Source organism: Lepidochelys kempii, chromosome 3 (genome assembly GCF_965140265.1).
Source record: "Lepidochelys kempii isolate rLepKem1 chromosome 3, rLepKem1.hap2, whole genome shotgun sequence".
Lineage (NCBI taxonomy): Eukaryota > Metazoa > Chordata > Testudines > Cheloniidae > Lepidochelys > Lepidochelys kempii.
This window is the reverse complement of record NC_133258.1, coordinates 182,440,086-182,466,707: the sequence shown is the minus strand read 5'-3', so window position 1 is coordinate 182,466,707 and position 26,622 is coordinate 182,440,086. Positions and strand designations below refer to the sequence as shown.

The 26,622-nt window shown below is 42.1% G+C and overlaps 1 protein-coding gene across 33 annotated transcripts in view; it reads right to left on the bottom strand.

Annotated features, from left to right (window-relative positions):
* The window catches only part of NRXN1 (neurexin 1), a 1,248,790-nt gene that overhangs the window by 326,387 nt on the left and 895,781 nt on the right, over positions 1 to 26,622 (bottom strand). For 32 of the 33 annotated variants that reach the window (XM_073339213.1, XM_073339185.1, XM_073339187.1 and 29 more), the window contains one exon: positions 19,374 to 19,555. In XM_073339213.1, coding sequence (XP_073195314.1) covers positions 19,374 to 19,555 — 182 coding nt within the window. Of the gene's footprint in view, positions 1 to 11,135; positions 11,565 to 19,373; positions 19,556 to 26,622 lie in introns of those variants that run through there. The other variant, XM_073339215.1, reaches the window with a different exon arrangement.

The window sequence follows — 26,622 nt, the reverse complement described above, 5'->3', positions numbered from 1 at the left end:
GTGAGTCAGTTCCTTGAGTTAATCCACCCTCTGGAGCTCAAGGACTCTGTGGTTTAAATGGGCTATCAGGAACAGAGAGGCACTTACTAAATACTTAATAGCAAAACACATCTGTTGTTACACTGCTTGTTATATTAAGCATTAACCACCACAATGTTGACAATATTAATACATTTAAAAGCCTTGTCACATCCCATTGCTGTTGCAGAAATTCTTGGGACCAGCATGATGTAAACAAAAAGAGAACTTAGCACTGAGCTGACTAACGCGAAGAATTATTACAGAACACTGGTGGCTAACCCAACCACACTTATCAGAAATAAAGACTGGAGAGGTTTGGGATTTTTTTTAAAAAAAAGTTGCAAAGTTATACAACCTATTTATATCTGAAAAAGAGAATGAAATAGCAGTGTATTATTTGAATCACACGGCCAAAATTTGTTCTCTGATAGATGTTGGTAAGTCAAGAGTGGTTCTATAGATTTCAAGTAGACAGCATGTGACACTCATGTAAGAGATCAGAATTAGACACCAGTGACACTGGTGTAAAGTGAAGATGGATGGTCCTGTGTTAGGCAGACAGCCTAGGTTCAACTCTCTGCTCTGCCCACCACTTCCTGTGAAACCTTGGGCAAGTCACTTAGTCTCTCTGTGTCTGTTCTCCATCTTTAAAATAGGATACTAGCACAACCCTACAGGGCCGCCCGGGGGGGGGGGGGAGGTAAGTGGGGCAATTTGCCCTGGGCCCCACAGGGGCCCCCACAAGAGTTTTCAGGGGCCCCCAGGAGAGGCCCCCTGAATCCTCTGGGTGGCCCTGCATCCCTATCTCATAGGGGTGCTATTGAGAATATCTACATTACAGATTGTGAGGCACTCAGCTACCATGTTAATTGGGGCCATATAAGTATGTTAGGTGGATAAGTGAGAAGAGAAGAGAATCAGCCCCAGTGAGTTAAATTCTGCTCTCAGTTACAGTATAAATCCATGGATTTCACTTGAGCTACTCCTAATTTATACACTGGTATAGGTGAGAGGAGAATGAGGCTCGGATTGTTTACAGGAAGGCTGACAAATTGCTGAAACTGGAAAATATGAACCAGAATCAAGCAAAAGAAGATTCCAGTTTGGGAAGAGCAGCAAAAAAATCACATAGAAAAACTTGAAATAAATAAGTGAGCCAATTAATTAATTGTGAGTTATAATTATGCAGGCATCTCATAAAAACAGAACAGTACTGAGGCAGCTTTTCATTATTAGCCCAAAATGATTAGCTGTCATAGCAATGCTTACGTAAATAAATACTGAAGCAAAGCATTTTGTCAGATTGCCACTGCAACTTTTACAAACTCAGGGCTTGTCTATACTTACAGTGCAGCTGTGGTGCTTAGTGAAGATGCTACCTCCCATCAGCATATGTACTCCACCTCCCCTAGAGACAGTAGCTATTATTGACAAGAGAAGCCATCCTTCAACATAGCACTGTCTACACTGGGAGTTTGGTCGTATACCGGCCCATTGTACTGCAGCCTACACTAAATGAGTATGAGGACATAGAACTTACACAAACTGCTCTAAGGAGCTAAAAATGTAGCCAAGGACATGTAGAGTGTTGTGTATTTGGTTGTCATGGTAACAGAATCTTGTTGTTGGTATGGCAACTGAGTTAGATTATTAGGGGATAGCCCAGTCAGTTTTGGCTGGTTTGTTCAGTTTAGTGTGTGGCAATAAATGACTGCTTTTAAGGTCTACAGCCCTCTGTGTCCCAAGTGATTTCTTCTAAAACTGCTGGCCCCAAGGATACAACAAAGTGACAACGAGGATGGGATTCCTGTGCTGCCCCAGCAACAGAAGGAAGTAGAAGTCAAGGAACAAAAACAAAACACAACACCTTTTTGCTGTTGGAAGGGGGTGAGAACTGGCTTGTTTGCATTGACTGTGCAAACTGAAACTAAAACCATGGCTACACTGACAGGGCCATTGGAACCTTTTGTGGAGATTACAGTGCAATGGCACGTATATACTGAGCGTTTTGAGCTTTTTGTTATTGCAAATGACATTACAGAAGAGAAGAAGGTGCCAATATTCTTAAGTGTTGTAGGGGCTAAGACCTACTCCCTGCTATGCAGCTTACTACACCCTGTTAAGCAGGAGATCAAATCTTACAGTGATACTGTGGAAATCCTGGGGTCCCATTTTTCTCCAAAACCATTGGCAATTGCTGAAAGATATAGGTTCCACAAAAGAGACCAAAAAGAAGATGAAATAGTTATACAATTTGTAGCAACTTTGAAAAAGCTTGCAGAACACTGTGAATTTAAAGAGATATTAAATGACGTCCTACATGACAGGTTAGTGTGTGGCCTGCACAGTGAAGGTATATGGAAGCACCTATTGACAGAGGCAAGCTTACCTTACAGAAGGTGGTTGATATTGCGGTCTCCATGGAACTGGCTACAAAGGAGGCGCAATACATCGGTGCATCCCCTAGGGTGCATAAGGTGTCACAAGAACCTACCCACAGAACTGTGGAGAGTCAGGAATGTTACCACTGTGGTAAGCCGGATCACCAGGCATCAGAATGCTGGTGTAAGGACCTGGTGTGTCGACACTGTCAAAAAGGGACACATTGAGTGTGCCTGTAAACAAAAGAAAAAGAGGCCTGTGGTCTGGCCGACCAAAAGGAAAATCTGCATACCCTAGAGCAGACCCAGGATGACCAAGGAGTGCCACTGCACGGTTTGTCTTTGGCAGTGGGCTCACATGAATACTGGGTAATCCCGGTTTTGGACGGCAAACCTACATGCATGGAACTGGACACCGGTGCAGCCATCTCGCTGGACTCCGAGAGTGTGTATAAAGAAAAGCTACAGCATCTTCCACTTCAAGCAATGAAAACTGTGGAGGCTCCCCCTCCTCGAAAGCTGGTAGCCAGCTTTGCTCATTTCTAGGACTATTGAACTATTATGGAAAGTTCATCTCACCATTTGCCACACTGCTAAAACCACTTCATGAACTCCTTGGGCAGAAGAAGGCCTGGAAGTGGACTGAAGCCTGTGATGTTGCATTTAACAAAGCTAAGGGTGCATTGCTAAATTCTGAAGTTCTGACGCACTTTGATCCTTACCACTACAGTTGGCCTGCGATGCCTCCCCTTATGGAGTGGGAGCGGTCGTGTCACACATTATGCCTTCAGGAGAAGAGAGACTTATTGCTTTTGCTTCACGCACTCTAAGCAAAGCAGAAACTAACTATGCCCAAATCAAACGTGAGGCATTGGGAATCATTTTCAGAATTTGGAAGTTTCATAAGTACCTGTTTGGACAGAAGTTTACTCTTCTCACAGACCATCGACCTCTGACTTCAGTTTTTGGACCCCACACAGGCATTCCCTATTAGCTGCTAGTCGTATGCAACTTTGGGCATTGTTGCTTTCCACGCACACATATGAAATCAAATATCAGAAATCCACTCTGCACGGCAATGTGGATGGTCTCTCAAGTTTGCCTTTGCCAGTCAATTTTCCAGAAGGAAATTTTTTACTTTGAACAGGTAGAGAATATACCCATCACTGCTACTCAGATAGAGAAGGCAACTTGCATTGACCCAGTATTGTCCCAAGTTATGGATCTGGTGATGCATGCAAAATCTCGACGAATCTCTCCAGTCTCACCCGACCTTGTTACCTACGTATCCAGGAGGACGGAGTTATCGATCCAATCTGGCTGTTTGTTGTGGGGGAGACGTGTCATTATCCCACCACCACTGAGATCACAGATGTTAGAATAGCTACATTCCTGTCACTGTGGAATAGTGCACATGAAGGAAATTGCATGAAGCTATTTTTGGTGGCCTGGACTGGACAGTACTATTGAAGAGAAGACAAGAGCTTGTATGTCATGTCCGGGTGTGAGGAATGCACCCCAGTGGGCACCCATGGGACTGGCCTGAAAACCCATAGCAACGTATTCACATTGACTTCACTGGCCCACTTGAAGGAAGCATGTTCTTGGTGGTGGTAGATGCCCATTCTAAATGGTCAGAAGTCTCTATAATGCAGTCCACTACTGCAGAGAATACTATCCAAAAACTACAGGGACTCTTTAGTCATTTCAGTCTGCCAGAACAACTTGTGAGCGACAATGGACCACATTTCGTCTCTCAGGAGTTTCAAAATTTTATGAAGGCAAATGGGATGCACCACATCACTTCACCATTATATCATCCATCCACCAATGTATTAGCTGAAAGATTTGTGCAGACAATGAAACAAGATTTGAAATTGACAAGGGGACAATTATCCATTCAAAAGCGCCTGGACACCTTTTTACTATCCTACAGAAACACACCTCATGCTACGACCAAGGCATCCCCAGCCTTTCTAATGATGGGATGACAGCTGTGCACTTGCTTTGATATGCTGAAACCTTCTGAACCCCAACAAACTGTGCAACATCAGCAGCAAAATCAAGTCATCAGGTGTGCACCCAGAGCAAAAGACCGAACCGTTAGCCCAGGACAGCCTGTTTTGGCTCGGAATTATACTTCTGGTCCCTGCTACTGTCATCGCTCAAACAGGACCTGTTTCCTACACAGTCTGGACTGCAGAGGATCTCACCTGGTGGCGACATGTAGATCAGCTGTTGCCAGGTCATACCAGTCCTCAGGACACATCTTCAATTGGGTTGCCTGACTTCACCGCTTCCAGCAAGACACCAAATCAAGAGTTATCTGTTCCTGACTTTCCCCCTCTATTACTTCTGGCGGCAGAGATACCCCACTGCCTGGAACGAGCTGATACCACATCCTCACCCATTCGCCCTATGAACCCTGCGCCCATTGTAAGGCCTGCGCCCAAGACACTTTTGGGTGCAACAACACCAGAAGTCTGCTGTAACCCACCTAGGGTATGTCTACACTACGGAATTAGGTCGAATTTATAGAAGTTGTTTTTTTAGAAATCGGTTTTATATATTTGAGTGTGTGTGTCCCCACAGAAAATGCTCTAAGTGCATTAAGTGCATTAACTCGGCGGAGTCCTTCCACAGTACCGAGGCTAGAGTCAACTTCCGGAGCGTTGCACTGTGGGTGGCTATCCCACAGTTCCCGCAGTCTCTGCTGCCCATTGGAATTCTGGGTTGAGATCCCAATGCCTGATGGGGCTAAAACATTGTCGCGGGTGGTTCTGGGTACATATCGTCAGGCCCCTGTTCCCTCCCTCCCTCCGTGAAAGTAAGGGCAGACAATCGTTTCGCGCCTTTTTTCCTGAGTTACCTGTGCAGACGCCATACCACGGCAAGCATGGAGCCCGCTCAGGTAACCGTCACCCTATGTCTCCTGGGTGCTGGCAGACGCGGTACGGCATTGCTACACAGTAGCATCAACCCCTTGCCTTGTGGCAGCAGACGGTGCAATATGACTGGTAGCCGTCATCGTCATGTCCGAGGTGCTCCTGGCCACGTCGGCCAGGAGCGCCTGGGCAGACATGGGCGCAGGGACTAAATTTGGAGTGACTTGACCAGGTCATTCTCTTTAGTCCTGCAGTCAGTCCTATTGAACCGTCTTATGGTGAGCAGGCAGGCGATACGGATTGCTAGCAGTCCTATTGCATCATCTTCTGCTGGGCAGCCATGAGATGTGGATGGCATGCAGTCCTTCTGCATCGTCTGCTGCCAGCCAAAGATGTAAAAGATTTGCTTCCTCCCCCCCCCCCCCCGGCTCATCTAGGGGACTCATTCCTCTAGGTCACACTGCAAGGTAGGTGCAGCAAGGTAAATCTAGCCATGTATCAATCAGAGGCCAGACTAACCTCCATGTTCCAATAAGAACAATAACTTAGGTGCACCATTTCTTATTGGAACCCTCCGTGAAGTCCTGCCTGAAATACTCCTTGATGTAAAGCCACCCCCTTTGTTGATTTTAGCTCCCTGTAAGCCAACCCTGCAAGCCGTGTCATCAGTCACCCCTCCCTCTGTCAGAGCATTGGCAGACAATCGTTCTGCGCCTTTTTTCTGTGCGGACGCCAGACCAAGGCAAGCATGGAGGCTGCTCAGCTCACTTTGGCAATTAGGAGCACATTAAACACCACACGCATTATCCAGCAGCATATGCAGCGCCAGAACCTGGCAGAGCGATACCAGGCGAGGAGGCGACGTCAGCGCGGTCACGTGAGTGATCAGGACATGGACACAGATTTCTCTGAAAGCATGGGCCCTGCCAATGCATGCATCATGGTGCTAATGGAGCAGGTTCATGCTGTGGAACGCCGATTCTGGGCTCGGGAAACAAGCACAGACTGGTGGAACCGCATAGTGTTGCAGGTCTGGGACGATTCCCAGTGGCTGCGAAACTTTCGCATGCGTAAGGGAACTTCCATGGAACTTTGTGACTTGCTTTCCCCTGCCCTGAAGCGCATGAATACCAAGATGAGAGCAGCCTTCACAGTTGAGAAGCGAGTGGTGATAGCCCTGTGGAAGCTTGCAACACCAGACAGCTACTGGTCAGTTGGGAATCAATTTGGAGTGGGCAAATCTACTGTGGGGGCTGCTGTGATGCAAGTAGCCCACGCAATCAAAGATATGCCGATATCAAGGGTAGTGACCCTGGGAAATGTGCAGGTCATAGTGGATGGCTTTGCTGCAATGGGATTCCCTGACTGTGGTGGGGCCATAGACAGAACCCATATCCCTATCTTGGCACCGGAGCACCAAGCCGGCGAGTACATAAACCGCAAGGGGTACTTTTCAATAGTGCTGCAAGCTCTGGTGGATCACAAAGGACGTTTCACCAACATCAACGTGGGATGGCCGGGAAAGGTACATGACGCTCGCATCTTCAGGAACTCTGGTCTGTTTCAAAAGCTGCAGGAAGGGACTTTATTCCCAGACCAGAAAATAACTGTTGGGCATGTTGACATGCCTATATGTATCCTTGGGGACCCAGCCTACCCCTTAATGCCATGGCTCATGAAGCCGTACACAGGCAGCCTGGACAGTAGTCAGGAACTGTTCAACTACAGGCTGAGCAAGTGCAGAATGGTGGTAAAATGTGCATTTGGACATTTAAAAGTGCACTGGCGCAGTTTACTGACTCGGTTAGACCTCAGTGAAACCTATTTTCCCACTGTTATTACTGCTTGCTGTGTGCTCCACAATATCTGTGAGAGTAAGGGGGAGATGTTTATGGCGGGGTGGGAGGTTGAGGCAAATCGCCTGGCTGCTGGTTACGCGCAGCCAGACACCAGGGCGGTTAGAAGAGCACAGGAGGGCGCGGTATGCATCAGAGAAGCTTTGAAAACCAGTTTCATGACTGGCCAGGCTACGGTGTGAAAGTTCTCTTTGTTTCTCCTTGATGAAACCCCTCGCCCCTTGGTTCACTCTACTTCCCTGTAAGCTAACCACTCGCCCCTCCTCCCTTCGATCATTGCTTGCAGAGGCAATAAAGTCATTGTTGCTTCACATTCATGCATTCTTTATTCATTCATCACACAAACAGGGGGATGACTACCAAGGTAGCCCAGGAGGGGTGGTGGAGGAGGGAAGGAAAATGCCACACAGCACTTTAAAAGTTTACTACTTTAAAATTTATTTAATGCCAGCCTTCTTTTTTTGGGCAATCCTCTGTGTCGGAGTGGCTGGTTGGCCGGTGCCCCCCCCCACCGCGTTCTTGGGCGTCTGGGTGTGGAGGCTATGGAACTTGGGGAGGAGGGCAGTTGGTTACACAGGGGCTGTAGTGGCAGTCTGTGCTCCAGCTGCCTTTGCTGCAGCTCAACCATACACTGGAGCATACTGGTTTGGTCCTCCAGCAGCCTCAGCATTGAATCCTGCCTCCTCTCATCACGCTGCCTCCACATCTGAGCTTCAGCCCTCTCTTCAATCTGCCACTTACTCTCTTCAGCCCCCCACCTCTCCTTCCGGTCATTTTGTGCTTTCCTGCACTCTGACATCATTTGCCTCCACGCATTCGTCTGTGCTCTGTCAGTGTGGGAGGACAGAATGAGCTCAGAGAACATTTCATCACGAGTGTGGGGTTTTTTGCCTTCTAATCTTCACTAGCCTCTGGGAAGGAGAAGATCCTGTGATCATTGAAACACATGCAGCTGGTGGAGGAAAAAAAAGGGACAGCGGTATTTAAAAAGACACATTTTATAAAACAGTGGCTATGCTCTTTCAGGGTAAACCTTGCTGTTAACATTACATACATAGCACATGTGCTTTCGTTACAAGGTCGCATTTTGCCTCCCCCCACTGCGTGGCTACCCCCTCAACCCTCCCCCCTCCCCATGGCTAACAGTGGGGAACATTTCTGTTCAGCCACAGGCAAACAGCCCAGCAGGAACGGGCTCCTCTGAGTGTCCCCTGAAGAAAAGCACCCTATTTCAACCAGGTGACCATGAATGATATCTCACTCTCCTGAGGATAACACAGAGAGATAAAGAACAGACGTTCTTTGAACACCAACAAACATACACTGCAATGCTTTGTTGTACAATGATTCCCGAGTACGTGTTACTGGCCTGGAGTGGTAAAGTGTCCTACCATGAAGGACGCAATAAGGCTGCCCTCCCCAGAAACCTTTTGCAAAGGCTTTGGGAGTACATCCAGGAGAGCCGCAAATGCCAGGGCAAAGTAATCCTTTCACATGCTTGCTTTTAAACCATGTATAGTATTTTAAAAGGTACACTCACCGGAGGTCCCTTCTCCGCCTGCCGGGTCCAGGAGGCAGCCTTGGGTGGGTTCGGGGGGTACTGGCTCCAGGTCCAGGGTGAGAAACAGTTCCTGGCTGTCGGGAAAAGCAGTTTCTCCACTTGCTTGCTGTGAGCTATCTACAACCTCATCATCATCATCATCATCTTCTTCGTCCCCAAAACCTGCTTCCGTGTTGCCTCCATCTCCATTGAAGGAGTCAAACAACACGGCTGGGGTAGTGGTGGCTGAACCCCCTAAAATGGCATGCAGCTCATCATAGAAGCAGCATGTTTGGGGCTCTGACCCGGAGCGGCCATTCGCCTCTCTGGTTTTCTGGTAGGCTTGCCTCAGCTCCTTAAGTTTCACGCGGCATTGCTTCGGGTCCCTGTTATGGCCTCTGTCCTTCATGCCCTGGGAGATTTTGACAAAGGTTTTGGCATTTCGAAAACTGGAACGGAGTTCTGATAGCACGGATTCCTCTCCCCATACAGCGATCAGATCCCGTACCTCCCGTTCAGTCCAGTTTTGCGATTCTGGGACTCCATCATGGTCTCCTCTGCTGATGAGCTCTGCATGGTCACCTGCAGCTTCCCACACTGGCCAAACAGGAAATGAGATTCAAAAGTTCGCAGTTATTTTCCTGTCTACCTGGCCAGTGCATCTGAGTTGAGAGTGCTGTCCAGAGCAGTCAGAATGGAGCACTCTGGGATAGCTCCCGGAGGCCAATACCGTCGAATTGTGTCCACAGTACCCCAAATTCGACCCGGCAAGGCCGATTTCGGCGCTAATCCACTTGTCAGGGATGGAGTATGGAAATTGATTTTAAGAGCCCTTTAAGTCAAAATAAAGGTCTTCATCGTGTGGACGGGTGCAGGTTTACATCGATTTAACGCTGCTAAATTAGACCGAAAGTCCAGGTGTAGACCAGGGCCTAGAGACAGGAGGCCTCCTCAATGTCTGGATCTTTATCTAGGGCGAACCCACAGTTACTGGGCAAAATAACCCCCAGGGTTTAGCCGGGAACGGGGGCAGTGTACCTTCCTTCTCTAGTTTGGTGTTTGTTTTATTTAGGGAATGTTCTCGTTAAGGGTTGAGGAATATGTTATGTATATGGTTGTCGTGGTAATAAAATCTTGTTGTTGCTATGCCAACTGAGTTAGATTATTAGGGGATAGCCCAGCCAGTTTTGGCTGATTTGGTCAGTTCAGTGTGTGGTAATAAATGGCTGCTTTTAAAGTTTACAGCTCTCTGTGTTCCAGGTGATTTCTTCTTAAAAATGCTGCCCCCAAGGATATAACAGAGGATGGTGACACAGTTGGAGCTTACATTATGTTGTTAGGAGAACTTGTGATCAGTCAATAGTGTCTAAAACCTGCAAAATGGCTTCCATCCTGTTGCATATATATAAAGATACATAGAGATAATATATGTAAGCATTTCACTTGTTTTAGAGCCTGAGGACAATCTAAATGGCAGATAACCGACATTACTGTAGCAGTATGTTCCTGTAAATTGGACTGGAACAGGACATGTGGGCAGTGACAAATTCAAAGGTACATTATCAGCAATGACCTCCTTAAAAGACTAGTTTATATAAACAGGGAAGGATGACTGATCAGTTAGGTGAGTGGAGATCAGAACCATCTGCCTGGTTCATCCAGAACTTGCCCTCAACCACAGAGAACTTTTTATTCTACAAAACATCCTTTGAACATACGGGCAAATAATTTCCAGTGATTCTGTGTTTCCTTCTTCAGGTGATATCTTACCAGATTATTTTGCTCTTACAACTAAGTGATAGCCTTTAAATCTTGGTAGCATGGTAAAATGGTCACTAGGGGTTGCATTAATAGTTTTTGTATGTGGTAAAATTCTGTAGAAAGTTACTGTCGACAAATTAGCTTGATTAGACAAGGTGGGAGAGGTAGTATCTTTTATTGGACCAACTTCTGTGAGTGAAAGAGACAAGCTTTCTAGCCAAATGGAGCTCTTTCTCAGGCTGAAAGCTTGTCTTTCTCAGTAACAGAAGTTGATTCAACAAAAGATATTACCTCATCAACCTTGTCTCTCTAATATCCTGGGACTGACATGGCTACAGAAACACTGCATACATAAATTAACTTGGTATCTTTTATATTTCAGAATCTTTTGTATCAAAGGAAGTGCCATGGTAGCCAGTGCAGGGAATTATGGGATACAAAAAAGAAAACCGATATATGGTCAAAGCTGGAAAGACTAAAGTCTGTTTGGGGCCAAACCCTAAGTGGTGCTGACCATGTTGTAAACTTTGACCATTTGTGAAAGAAGTAAACAGGGAAGCAACAGAACAGAAACCAGAAAAATAAGGCAAGAGTTGGCAGAGCTATTGATATGGGCAGAAGCTGAGGAAAGGAGGCTGACTAGGAGAAGGGTTATTTATTTATGCATTAAAAGCAAGCTCCTGCATCCCTCTTTCTGAAGCCAGAATGTTAGTAAATATGTTCATGCATTTTTGTTGGCACAGATGTTCATGCATTTTCACATATAAACAACCCAGTCAAGGAACATCTTCAGGGTAAGTGTCTTAGTAATAACCACCTGCTTGTTTAGTTCTTTAAAATGAAACCAATCTAATCAATAGTCCTGCAGAGGAAGGGTTTTTCATGTGGGTACACCACACAGTGAATATATTTATACTGAATTCTTCATTCCTCCAGCTATGCAATATTATACAACAGGGCTCATTCTGAGGGGAAGAATCTGTATGTTGTAACTGATAGGCCCCTGGAGGTTGCCACCTGATTTCTTCAGGATGTACTGGGATTCCAGTTCTTAGCATACATCAAAGAGAATACTTAAAGTGACAGTGAATTTGTGTTAGTGCATTCAATAAGAAAAATCCTGAGATGAAGAAAGAGAGAAATAGAGAGAGAGAAAGAATCTATCATTTAAGGCACTGGATATAAATCCATATAATAAATCAGAATTTTAAAGCGACAATGTTAAGATTAAGAGACACTTTAGGAAGAGGCCAGCAAGCTTAAAGTGAAACCCTGTCTATATTTAATTGCTGATTCCTGCTCTTCCACCTGCCACCCCACTCTGGTCCCCTGCTGCTATAGAAACAAATCAAGGTTCTGTTTTCTCAAATTTACGGTTGTGATGTTCCACTCTGGTGTTAACTGGACCGGTGATCTGCTAGGCCACTCCAATCCTTGACTCTGGGAGGCAGCCTTACCCTGCTCTGCTGTGAGAACCCCCACTCCTGGGCTGTTCACGCACAGCCTCTGGCATGCTGCCACGCAACCAAATGACACTAGCCAATATCTCCGGTCCCAGACACAACCCTGGGAACCTCCGTCTTGCAGTGTCCAGTTATGCCCGCTGGATGCTGCAAGCTTATATAAGTTCGTCAATTTAACAAAGAAATTGATATGTACCAGGCTTATTCTCCCAAGGGGAGTCTCTGAAACACTGCAAACCAAAGGCACTGCTTCAGGTAGAATAAACAAACAGAATTATTTACTATAAAGGTAGATTTAAGTGATTATAAGACAAAGCATAACAAGTCAGATTGGTCAAATGAAATAAAATAAAATAATATAAAATTATTTTATATTATTTTTTGTATGAAATGGTTTAACCTGATTCCCCTCTCTTCTCCTAAACTTAACTGACATTTAGGGCCTCAAGTTTCTGAATCGCCTACCAGTGTTAACAGATTGAAGTAAGAAGTTCCATGCTTTCTGTGGCAAGTTCCCCCCAGGTTGCCACCGGGAACTGGGGTCCCACTGAGCCACTCCTGACCCACCCGCCGTGGCTCTCTCTTACACTGTACTGCTGTGACAAGCTGCCACACCCTCCAGGCTTCAGCCTGCACTTTTATCAGCATGCATACAGGTAGGGATACACCCAGCTGCAGTTACATGCAGGCAGGCTCTTTGCAGCTAGGGTACCTCCCAGCTCCTCAGGCACACACACCCTCTGGAGTACAAACCCAAAATTATGCCGTCTTGCACTGCACAGGAAACTGTACAGAGTTAAGCCCATAAAATTTGCCCTCTCCCTCAATATGGAGAGGAATATGCAACAGCTTTCTGCCCCTGAGTTATGATTTCCATGTACTGGTTTAGATAAAGAAAAAAAATTAACTACAAAAGATAGATTTTAAGTGACTATACGGGATAGCAAACAGATCAAAGCAGATTAGCTAGCAAATAAAGAAAACTGAGCTTAACATACTAAATAGATTGGATATGAATAGCTGATTCTCGCCCTAAGTGATGATACAAGCAGGCTGCAGATTCTTTAGGGGCAAGCTGTACTTGCTTATAGCTTGGAATCCCCAGGTGTTTCATTCACAGGCTAAATATCCCTTTAGCCTGGGTCCAACATTTTCCCCAGTTCAGTCTTTGCTCCTCGGGTGTTTCCGGGAGTCTTCTTGGGTGGGGAGTCAGTGAAGAACCTAGATGATGTCACTCCCCTGCCTTATATAGATTTTGCATATGGTGGGATCCCTTTGTTTATTTCAAAGCTTGGTTCCCACGCCAGTCAGTGGAAAAATACTGACATCCCAAGATGGAGTCCAGCACCAGGTGACCTGGTCAAGTGTCTCTGTAGAGTCCCAGGAGCCATCCCCCATGGGCTGTTTGGAGCGTTCACAGGAAAGCTCACCAGATGGGAGCTAAGCTTTTCCTAAGGCCTATTATTTCTTCCTAATGGCTCATTAATCTGAATGGGCCCTTCCCAGCCAGCCATCTAGACTGAGGAGCATTTTGCTTAGTGGACATTGCCCAGGAATAGCTATATTTGAAATAGATACATAGTGAATATTCATAACTTTGGATACAAAAATGATACATGCACACACATAGGATAATCATGTTCAGGAAATCATAACCTTTCCAATGACCCCTCACATGCCTTATCTTATATAAAATACATCATAATTATATCATACTAATATCACTATGAAGAATACGGGGTGCAGTGTCACATTTACAGCTCTCACTTCTGCTGGAGCAGAAGCCCCCGGCATGTGGACTTTGCACCACTGAAGTCAATGGGAGCTTTGCCATCATATTCAAAGGGAAAGGATCAGGCCCTTTTCACTGCAGCTTATGGAAGGGGTGGCCCACAGAATCTACAGTCTCTGCTACACTGAGGCTGGGACCAGGACGTTGTGATGCTGAGGCATGAGGCGTACTGGCTATTTATTCAGTTCATGCTTTGGGTACAATCTTTTTCTTTCATCACAAGTCAGTGGGTGGGATTCTCCTAAAAAGATACTTTTTTTTTCTCCTTAAGAGACTGAAGGGGAAGTGAGATCTTCCCTCCATGACAGGAAAGAGGAGTAGGAAGATGAGGGGTGAAGGGGAAAGTACAGGCACAGTGTTATAATGACAGGGATTCATGGTAGCACCAGAGAGTGCTCTTTGAACTGCTCCATGATTAGAATTACATCAAACTATTTACCTTTATCAGCTTCCTTAATCCTATCCATAATGTTGACTGGTCATTCACATGTCTACTCTGTTCCACTGAGAATAAGCCTATCTCCATGAACCTCTCTCAGCAATTTGGGCTGCTCATTTCTAGCACTAACTTTGTTGCTCAGGGCTGTTCAAGGAAATATAAATCTTCTTTGAACAAGATCTTCTGAGGAATGGACTGCACATGGGACTCAAGATAAGAGACTCACAAGGATCTTATATAGAATCATTTAAAAAAAACAACGATATCTCTACTAATACAAATTAGTACATTATCTAAATTTTTTAAAGCATAACTGTTTCAGTGATTTTTCTACAATGTCAGATTTTTACCCTGATCAGTGATTGTTCCATTTAGCACATATTCCCTAGATTAATTCATTGCTCCCATTCTAATTAACTTACATTTGTGTACAGTGAACCACATTTCTTACCTGCTGGTCCAATCATATAAATAATACTTTTGTGATCGCATTGCTTGTCATTGTTTACAACATATGCAAATCTGGAAATCTCTCTTTCACAATATTCGTGTCCAACTCATTTCTATACTACTGTACAGACTGGATGATGTTAAAAAATTGGGCATTCACTGCCCACAATCATTAAACATCCTGTAGTGTTTCCCATATAGTGAAACCGACACATATAGTGAGTATAGTGAAAACCACAAATACCACAAACAGTAAATACTGAGCTGAGACAATGTGCATTTTTTCAAAACAATGCAGCAATATGTGCCTGTGCACATACACTCCCATGCTTCCATATTACATGTACACAACATGTATACACACTATGTATTAGTATAGCATTGCAAGGGACCTTTTACAATGCCCTAAAACAGTTTTCTTGTGCATAAGGATGGCAAGTTAAAAAAAAAAAAAAAAGAACAAGGAGTACTTGTGGCACCTTAGAGACTAACAAATTTATTTGAGCGTAAGCTTTCGTGGGCTAAAACCCACTTTCCAGGGGCTAGGGGTGAGTGCTGGGCCCATTAGGAAGTTGGGAATCTGTCCTTTCCAAGGTTATAGGGTCCGTTTTCTGAGTGCTCAGGAATGCGAAAATATCAGGCCTGTAAAATATCAGAATCACTTCTCCCATTTTTGGCCCTGTGGGACTGTAAGTTTTTGGATTTTTAAGTCATGACACTTTTATGCATATACCAGCTATTGCTAACCCAAGACTGAATCCTAGCCATTCTGGGCTTTGAGCATGAGTAATTTTGGGAGGGGGAATTCCATATTTGGAAGGAGATGGAGGAAACATTTCTGTAGCAGTTTCTTCACACACACACACACACACACACACCCGCCTCCCAAAAGATGGGTATTTGAAGCTGCTCTGAGTTTTGGGATGTTAAATATTCATAGAGAGATGAGTTAGGCTCTGATTCTGCACCTTTAAATCCAGGGGGAGTTTTGCCACTGACTTCAATGAGTGTAGGATCAAGGCCTTAGAACCTAATCCAAACATACCTTAGTCAATGGAAATCTTTCCACTGATGTCAATGGACTTTGAATCAGGCCCTTCGTGAGTAGTGAACCAGTAAGGTGGTCAAATGAGCATGATAAATTCATTTATCATGGGACCCTGCAATTTGTCATGGATATCTTCTTCATGTACATGGTATGGCGTGTGTGTTGGGGGATGTACATACACAGAAACATATAGGCCTGAGTCACATCTGACCCCAGTTTTTCTCTGGTATATCTCCATTCATCTGAATGGAGTTCATCTTACTTTACACCAGTGTAACTTAAAACAGAATCAAGTGCATATATATTTTATATACACAAACTCTTACACACATTAATTTATCTATAGAAACACTGTTTGGATCAGAGTGTGCACATATACTAGAGAGAAAAATCTACCATTTTATTCATACTCAAAAAAACTGCTTTCTAGCAGGCATACTATTTTTCCTCTTATTTGACTGTTTACCTCAGTCATTAGTCTCTGATGTGAACCTTGTCAAAAACTTATTGAAAATCTAAGTATTATATTGAGTTTCCCTTATCTATCTATCACAACCATAAAAAGCAATTGCTTTATTTTTAGGATATTTATGTCATGCTAATATACCTTTATTTAAAACATGAGGTGCAAAAATTCCCACCTCTGTATAAATCTCGTGCTGCAGTGGAGGTGTAATTTTATTATAATTCACCTTGGAATTTAAAATACTGGGCTTGGGACTGCTAAGCATCTGGTGGAGATAGACATTACATAGTATTTGAAATGTCTCCTGTATTAACAATGGTTATTTGGGAGATACAATGATTACTTGAAATAAATTGTTTCTAGTCTAATGCCAAGGCTGTGATTCACATGATCAAGTAGCAATTTTCTAAATCAGAATCGGTTATGAGCTTGATTTTGTTATGAGGTTTATTTCTTCCTAAAGTAAACAGAATGATATGTAGGGAAAACACATACTAAGTTTCCCTAATCAGACTTGTGGTGTTCTCTCCTGCTTCCAGAATGAAAGATTTTAAAAGAAAGCTGCACTTATATTCCTATTCTGAAATGTCATATGTCAAGTACCATTCCCCAGCATGCCTGTATAACATAGTTCACATATTTGATATTAAGGATTAAGCAGCAGTTCTGAATTTCCTTGACCACCATCATGATGAAAATTGCCCTCCTAACTCATCCTACAAATGCGTGTAACGCTTAGCCATTCGAGAGGGTTCAGGTATGCTTTGTAATACTGGAGCTCAAATCAGACATAAGAACCAGCTTCCAATGCATTTTAATACTGAGGCATAAATCATAAGAATACTACTTTTTGTTAAAAAAATATGCCTGATTTTAAAAAAAGGAGGCTATGCATACATGTGCATTTATTTTTGCACAGGCATTTATTGCAAATGCCAGTGTAAATCCATTACACATATATTGAATAGATTTTAGATCCACTTCTGAACATACTAGATTTGCACACATACCTGCAATAAAAGTGTATGCAAAAATGTATCAGCTGGTGCATGCCCAAGATCATGTGGAGTACTTGACTCTTTCCTTCCTCACCACCCAATCATGCCCAATATATTTTATTTTAATAGTAAACAGTAAAATTCTTCTTCTTCATACAACATCAGTGAGAGATGGAATTTTTGGATGACATAAAGCCCTAATGCTACCATTGTTACAGGTGGTTTAATCTTTCAGAAAGATTGCAGCTGTCAGCAACAGGCTGAAAAAAATAAACTTTAGTCCAAAGTATTATTTTACAAATGCAGTTTATATGCAGAACTCAGAGCTTATACACACCACTTCATGAAGATTTCCTAATACCTTACTGAGCAAAAACAAAATTTGGCTAAAATTTTCAGAACTGCTTAAGTGATATAGGCACCTAAGTCTTGTTGACTTTCAATTTGACTTAGGCTTCTAAGTCCCTTAGGTGCTTTTGAAAATGTTACCCTCCAACTTTCTTTTAAATACTTTGCTGATTCCTAATGGGTACTGGGAAAATACATTCTAGTAGCATTCTAAGATTCCTCTAATACAATTAAATTACAGTGATGGCCCTTAAAAAAATGCTGATTGTTTTAGGTGATTTCCATGAGCATGTATGTCCCTGCTAGAGAATAAATTCTCAGCAAGGGTTTTCCCCCCATAGAAAACTCTCCTCATTTGTTGCAAGTTTTGCTCTCTTGCTGTCAGGGACTACGGGCCTAGAACCCAGGCCCCCAGGGCACCCAAGTGCCAATCTCCTTCCCAATGACCTGCTAAAAGTTGCTAGAATAGAAATGGAATCCTGACAGAGTACTCTGGTCCTAGAATCTGACTGGCAAAATGCTGGGGGTACTGCTTGGTTCACAACTTCATAGATATTTAGGTCAGAAGGGACCATTACGATCATCTAGTCTGACCTCCTGCACAACGCAGGCCACAGAATTTCACCCACCACTCCTGCAAAAAACCTCACACCTCTATCTGTGTTATTGAAGTCCTCAAATCGTCGTTTAAAGACTTCAAGGAGCAGAGAATCCTCCAGCAAGTGACCCGTGCCCCATGCTACAGAGGAAGGCGAAAAACCTCCAGGACCTCTTCCAATCTGCCCTGGAGGAAAATTCCTTCCCGACCCCAAATATGGCGATCAACTTCTACATAAACCTAACACAAAAACCAGAAGTTGTCCAAGCAACTGGGTTCTCCCTGTTAGGGCTGCTTCCCCTGTAAAATACACTTTAATTCAACAATCTTGCTCACAGCTCTGAGAGTCAACAAATTTTCCTGGCCTCTCTCTTGATGGCAAGCTTTACATTCATTTAAGGGTTTCATTCTTCATTTATTTGATCAAAACAGTAAGTGAAGGAAACCTCATTTTAGAATGCAAAAGCACCTTTACCAAAACAAGAGGGCAAGGTGTGTATGTAGCAGGTAATTGAACACTGTAGTCCCTGTAATTCAACAGTATACTCCTGTATGATTTGGGAAGGATCATTGCAGAAAGTTTTCTGAGGGTAAAAATGTAATTGGTTATAGATCAATAAGTAATTTCTTTCAAGAGAAACTACTCTTGTTCCTGGAAGTATCAAGGTTCTTAAATAAAACCAAGCTAATATATTAACAAAGTTGAGATTAATCTGAGCAACAAGATTTTATATTGCCCTAGTTAAGTTTATTTCAACTGATCATTTATTTATGTTGCCACAAAAATCCAGATGCTTTCAATTTTGATTGCTAGCTATTTCCTTTAAGGCAACTGAAATTACTTTTCTAGACTTCCCAGTGTGACAACTGTGTTTTCTACTGAAAATTTATCTCTGCACAGTAATGGTAGAACCAGTGGACTTTTTTCAGTATTAACAATGAGTATGCTCAGTCGTGATCACTGTAATTCCCCCAACAGATTTCACCTGAAATCCTCCTAGACTAAGGCACCTTCCTCTGACATTGCTAAGTGCTGTTGCATGTAATTAGACTGGAGCAAATAGCTATATTTGTTTGGGTATTACAGTGCAAATTTTAATTGAAAAAGCCAATAAAGGAGTGCTAAATAAAGGCATTCTGAGTATGTCTGAAGTCCTATATAGAACTGTATATTATAAGCCATATAATTTAATTCATTATTGATCTTATAATTATACAACAATTTTAGATAAAGAATAGTTAATAAACTGCAATACTTAGGCTATAAAAAGGTATGATAATTCAAGACATACATAAAAATAACTTTCAATTTGTTGATAATACTTACGATATGCAGCTCTAAATAGTCTCCGAGCCCAGTAGAACTGTCTACTCGTACCAAAACTGCTTCTTTTTGAACAGTACTAAACCCTATTGCCAGTCTGTCAGCACGAGTGCTTGGCCGATCATTAGGAGGCCATGTGTATGTGATTTGTCCACCACCTTTGCTGAAGATATATGTTGTTCCCGCTGTAAAACAGAAATAAAACCATTTAGGTCATTTGCACCAGTGCCAAACTGCATGGCAAAAAATGTGCTCTACAACAATCAAAATATTCTCTAGTAGGGTGACCAGACAGCAAATGTGAAAAATCGGGACAGGGGGTGGGGGGTAATAGGAGCCTATATAACAAAAAGACCCCAAAATCGGGACTGTCCCTATAAAATCAGGATGTCTGGTCACCCTACTCTCTACAGACAGCTGAACTGCAAAAATGAAGCAAAGCTATATCAAAGTTTGGAGGAATCTTAAAATCTGCCAGCAATTTTTTTTTTACAGCAAACTAAATATTATTGTTTTTTTATATAATACAGTCCATGCAGAATACAGTATAATTGCACACCATTCTAAGGACCATGGATCCTGATTCAGGAAAGCATTTAAGCATGTGCTTAAAGTTAAGCTCATGTTTACATGATTTCCTGATTCTTCCTAAATCAGGACCCAAGTGGAGAAGAAATCCTGTACGCCAGTTATTTCATGATTGACTAAAGATGCAACACCATATATCCATCTATGCAATGAAAATGGAATGCAAGATATGATGGGTCATCCTGCACAGTGAAGCAAAATGTAGCAAATATATTCAGATACAACTTTTATGAGTATAACTTTTATTAGCTTTTGACAGATGAGATAACTAATGGAAGGGCAACAACATGCCTCTAATGGATATGCAATCTATTCAGCATTGTCAAGCATTATTTGGAGTAATCGGCAATATATAAAGTTCTAGCAGAGAGCTTCCAATGGTAGAAAACTTTTCATGTTATTCACAATACCAAATATGCACTTATAAAATCTAGGTTCTGTATGAAACAAATCTTAGGGTTCTATGATCAGATAATATGTTTAAGGGCACACATTTAACTTCATCATCCATCACTTGCACATTTTCTATGAACTAACACAGATATTTACCCAAGGGTTTTCAATATACAAAAGTGTATCCTTAAAACAGCATCCAATGTGATAACTGTACATTTGATCTCTGATTTACAATACAGTCAGAAGTAGTCCTCTTCTTTTGAATATGGAACGGGAACTTTGTAAGTCTTATATAAACTGAACACTTTCCTACAGAGTGGTGTGACAAGATGCAATTTTTCACATTTTGTTGTTCAGAATTTTATTGTAATTTTGTTTTTTCTTTTCATATTGTACTGCTAGGCAAATACCACAGAAAAAGTTCTCTGAACTTTCACTGGAATTTAAATTGAGGCCATAGTATGGAGATGTAAATAAGAAGTGTTGTATGGCTTCAAAGAACCATGACCTCTCCATATAGACAGCTTTGCCTGAGATCTCAAAGAAACTGAGTTAAATTTTCCTTTTAAAGCATATTTCATGTTCATTTCTGACATAACTTTTCTGCTAGTATTACCAATCTACTAATTAGTTTTGCAATTATGTGGTTCCTGTTATAATCCATTTTATAATATTATTTCCTGTTTTGTGCCATGGCCTTGAAAAAAAAAGTGTAAAGTACACTTTAACTCAACAATCCTATCTGACAGCTCTGAGAGTCAACAAATTCTCTTGGCCTCTCTCTTGATGGTAAGTTGCCAACTGGCATCTGTTGCAAGGAAACCTGTCAGCCCTCTTTAGCAGGGACAAACAGGAGTGTGTGTGAATCACAGCTCTAGCACCCAAGGTGCTGTTTAAACTTCAAGTCAAGTCATAGTTCTGCATTATTCTTGTGCAATGTAGACAGTATACTGAAGGTTTAGGCAGTCACAAAGGTGGTTGCTGATGGCCATGTGCATAGGATGTGTGGGAGAGAAGTCTGACAAACAGCAAGAAGTCAGCTTCCATTAACTGAAGTGTTCAGTAACTTCTGTAAAGCATTTCATAATAGTAGACAGGGATAGCTGCATCTCTAAAGACTGATTATACGGGTACTGCCACTTCTGGTGGTCCAAAAGCATCTGTCTATAGCACTAGTGTTAACACCTTGAGCAATGTAGTGAGTGATACAGTTCAGATTGTCATATAGTATATGCCATGTTAATTCCCCAAAGGATGGGATTTACCCCCAGTACTGTAGTATTGGTGGCCGGATCCAAAGCTCTTTGAAGTCAACAGGAGTCTTTCCACTGACTTCACGGGCCTTTGGATCAGGCCTTGAATGAGGTTCCCATACAAAACAGCATAAGTAAGGAATACAATTCTGTACACTTCAGTGCTATAGAGGATACTATTAGAACAGTACAAAAGATATAAATGGGGGGAAGGGGTAATTTTCCTTTGAAGATTTGAAAAAATGAAGAAAAAGAAGATGCACCTATTAAATTACAGTGGAGTCATATCTGTATATAATGCATACAATGGCCCCAAATCAAGTCCCCAAATTTGAACACCTCTAGACACTGAAGTTCTTATCTAGACTGGATCTGTGTAGTACAGGCCCTCCCTTAAATACTGTCCATCCAATAAACTGGTGAGCAATTCATCCCACACTACCTTTGCAATGATGTCAAGTCAATTCTAGAAGAACTGCAAAAATCAAGGTATACATTTTAAATTACTCAAAATCATGTACTTATTTAATTTACTACTTTAAATTTATAAATCTGTCTTTTTGTAATTATTCATTAAATAAGTACATGATTTTCCATCAGATCCTCCCTTTTGTCTCATTGCCCATCACATTCATAGCCAGGCATACTAACTGAACATACGATAACAGGCTAATTAATCCATGTTAACAAATACAGAACTGCCTTTGTATAAGCTACACAAGAAGTCACGTTCCTTGAGTTTTTTATATTAATTATGCAAAAATGGCCCTTAAGCTGAGAATAGGTCCTTTACTGTTTATATTTCAAGAAAGGCAAATATAATAATGTAAAATTCATTACTCAGCCTTAGCTTATTGTCCAATCTTTGCAATAAACTATTAAAGCCTACAAAATATCTAAGCAATTGTTCCAAACCAGCTTGCTTGCTATCAGATATAGGCTTGGTCTACACTACCAACTTATGTCAGTATAACTACCACAGCCCTGAGAGACTTAGTTATACCAACCTAACTCCTGGTGTAGACAGAGCTATGTCAGTTGGAGGGCTTCTCTCGTCAACATAGCTACCACCTCTTGGGGAAGTGGAATACCTACGCTGGCAGGAGGAGCTCTCCCATCAGCATACATAGTGGCTTCACTAAATGCTACAGCAGCACTGTAAGTATAGATGTAACGTATGTCTGCTGCTCTGTCCCCTCTAGTGGCACCTAACTCAGCTAGAAATTGATGAGTTTGCTACAGTCTTAACTAAGAGCCATGTGCCTTTTTGCTCATGCATTTAGCTCCAGAGGTCCCAGGTTCAATCCCACCTGCCAATAATCAGGGTCTGTTGGCATTACATAGACAAGCTCTCCAATCCATTCAAAAACAACAGAAAAAAGCTAGTTCACTTTCCCCACAAAGACTTCTATGCTGTCTGACAAACCTTACCTTTTCTTTGCTATTCTTTCAACACAGTGCCACTGAAAAATCATTATGTTCCTTGTTCTTTTTCAGTTTATGGCATTGTTTTGTTTGGGACTCATCAGCTCAACTGCACTCAAAGCCATGGAATTACATTGTCAAAAGCAGTGATACTCTCACCATGGTACTCGGAAGCTACATGCAAGTCTATAACAAGCAATTTGCAGCTCTTAGCTGCACAATATACTATACCATTCTTTATTGTCTCGTGAATCAAGAAAGAGAGTTTAGAAAACATGTCCATGGAGCTCTTTGAGATTTGTAACCTTGAAAGTGTGGCTCTGATGGTAATAAAGCACCAGTGGTCAGAAACAGTAATGGTTTTTCATGGGTTGGGTCTCTCAAGTCCTACTCGTTTGCAAAATTAATCTTTCTGAAAAGCTGTGCTCATTTCAGTATAGCCTGGCAGCAACTCAAGGCTGTCTGCTTACCCATATGGTATTAAACAGATACATATTTTGTTTAGTATCCATGTACTGTGTCTATTACTGTGTATAACTGCAGAGCTTTTCAATAGTATGACTCTTACATTGAATATGATATATTCAAATGTTTCATTCAAATCAAACAACATATCTGCATGCTTTTTACTTTCCTCGTGTTCATCTCAATTTTGTGTTAAGATTTTATGCATATTATCTTTCCATATAATACTGTTTTTCCCATGTAATGTCAGTATTTTAATGTTTACTTTCTCCACTAAAATGGCAATGTGTGGGATATTAAATTAGACCAAGTGGTAGTTTTATTGAGCTATGGAATTCTAGTTACGTTAGAGTGTATCATAAAAGGTCTAAAATATTGAAACACAAGTGCTCCTACGAAGTGCTGAGCACCCATAACTACTACTGGAATCAGTGGGCTAAATTATATGGTCCTTATTCAGGCAAACTACATCCCCACTCCTGAAGTCAGAGAAATCAGTGTGAATTTGCCTGAGTGAGGACTGAATAAAAATTGAATATGGACCTCAAGATTTGGCCCATGGGAGTTCAGGGCCCTTGACATGTTCCAGCACTGTACAGGCTAGATCCCAATGTAGACAAGATAAGTAAACCCACGACAAAATAGATAAAAGTGTGGGGCACAGGCAGGAAGGGAATAGGCATATTGATGAGAAGAAAGTGGGAAACACTGCTGTAAGAAGAAAAGGAGTACTTGTGGCACCTTAGAGACTCTCTAAGGTGCCACAAGTACTCCTTTTCTTTTTGCGAATACAGACTAACACGGCTGTTACTCTGAAAGACTGCCGTAAGAAGCATTTCAAAGTAAGAACTGGAAGGAGAAGAATCTGAATTTAATTAAACTCTTCCTTTTTGATGACATCCTGACATATTCCCTCTGCCAGCTCTGATCAGGGGATTGACCAGGGACATGGGCTGCACTCCTCAAGATGCTGGGTCAATTTGCAAGGGGAGAATTGCAATTGTCTCACTGAAACAAACACAGAGATCTCCTCCCCAGTACCACCAACGCAGTATCAGAGAGTGACAAAATAGATGTACCTCCAGGGAGTTATATAGCATCCCAAAGGGAACCATGGCCCTACACTTCCCTAGAATGATCAACAAAGCAGGACTAGGGTGAGGGGGTAGTATACTGCACTGTAATAATGGACAAGCTGCACCTGTAGACCAGAGACCTTGAAGAGAAATTCTGCCTTCCTGAAGCAGGCTTCCTTCTAGAGCTCATGTGGGTGTGGGTGAGCTCCACATTGCAGTTAAAATGATGTTCTTAACAGTCATGATAAAGAGGCTTCCCTATTAACTATGTTTTGTTATAAAATTTTCCAGTCCAAACATGAGTGGCAGTAATAGTAGTGGCTAAATCCTCCCTCCATGCAGAACAGATATTGCAATTAGTAGATACTATATGGACTAACATGTATGTTACAAGTTAGCTTAATTCATGCCATCACAAATGGTTAAAACAAAAGTTATAGCTACTTCATAAGACTTTCCAATTTAATTGTCATATTCAGATACACTTACTCAAGTTGAGTAGAATCTTACTCCATTAATGGTCCTACTGATTTCAGTGGGACTACTGGTAGAATAAAATACTATTCAGAGTAAGCATATCAGACTACAGCCTTTAAAATGATGTCTCACTCTGCATCAGACTCATTAAGAAAACTCATGTTATATATTAATTTAGCTATATCCCAACATAAATTATGGTATTAGTGTTTCTTTCTCATTTAGGCATCAAATTCTTCTAAATATATCTATTTTGTTGTATTGTATCTATGAGAAACTATTTTCACTCACTCAAAGGCTGGGATTTCTTTTGTAAAAGTATATAGCCCTTTTGTGAATGCGTCTGACATAGATTGTTAAAAGACATTAATGGCCTCCTTCAACATCTCTTGGTTTAAATATTTTCAATGACCACCTATTACTCAACTTTCTCCCTAATGTAGATGATTTTTTGTACGAGATAAAAGCCAAGTAATTTGGGTGAGGTAGTATCTTTTCTTGGGCCAACTTCTGTTGGTGAGAGATAGAAGCTTTCAAGCTTACACCTAGCTCTTCTTCAGCTCTGGGAAATGAACTCAGTGTCACCACTAAATACAAGGTGGAACAGATTGTTTAGCATAAGAAGTTAACACATTTCCAGGGACCATTCAAGGTGGTGTGGCCAGTTAACACCTCTGACACAGGGGGGAAAGGAGAAAAAAAAAAGAAAGCCATAAATAATAATAAGCCATAACTCCAGTGTCTCTATTCAGTCCATGACTTTTAGTGTCTAGCAAAGTTCCGATTTTAAGTTTGTAGGCTCGTCTTTTGAAGATGTGCAATTTCCTTTGAGGACAAGAACTGAGAGGTCAGATAGGGAGTGATTCTTTGTGAAAAGTGTTCACCTACAGGTGATATGATGTTTTTGTCTTTTATCATTTTTCTGTGTGAGTTCATCTGAGAGCATAGTGATTGTCTCATTTTACCCACATGGTTGTTATTGGGGCATATAGTGAACTGGATGAGGGACACCATATGTTGTGAGAGGACCCATGGATCTTGAAAGGTGTGTTGTGAGAGGTCGTCATCATCATAGCAGTGGAGATATGTCTACAGGTTTTGCCTGTTGTTCTGGCAGGACCTGGTGGCACTTTGGTGTGTCCTACTCTGTGAGAAGCTTGCTTCTGATGATAAGCTTGGAGAGGTTTGTGGGGAGGGGTTGTTTGTAGGCCAGAAGAGGGGATTATTACAATCTGTAACCCACGAACCCCCTTGCCCTCAGTTTATATTTTTCCCTTCTCCTTTTCTCCCTATGACTGGAGGGGTGTTAACGGCCACTTCACCTTGAAAGATCTATTGAAATATGTTTCAGAGTGGTAGCCATGTTAGTCTGTATCAGCAAAAACAATGAGGAGTCCTTGTGGCACCTTAGAGACTAACAAATTTATTTGGGTATAAGCTTTCATGGGCTAAAATCTACTTCATCAGATGCATCTGGAGACTAACAAATTTATTTGGTCATAAGCTTTTGTGGGCTAAAACCCACTTCATCAGATGCATCTGATGAAGTGGGTTTTAGCCCACGAAAGCTTA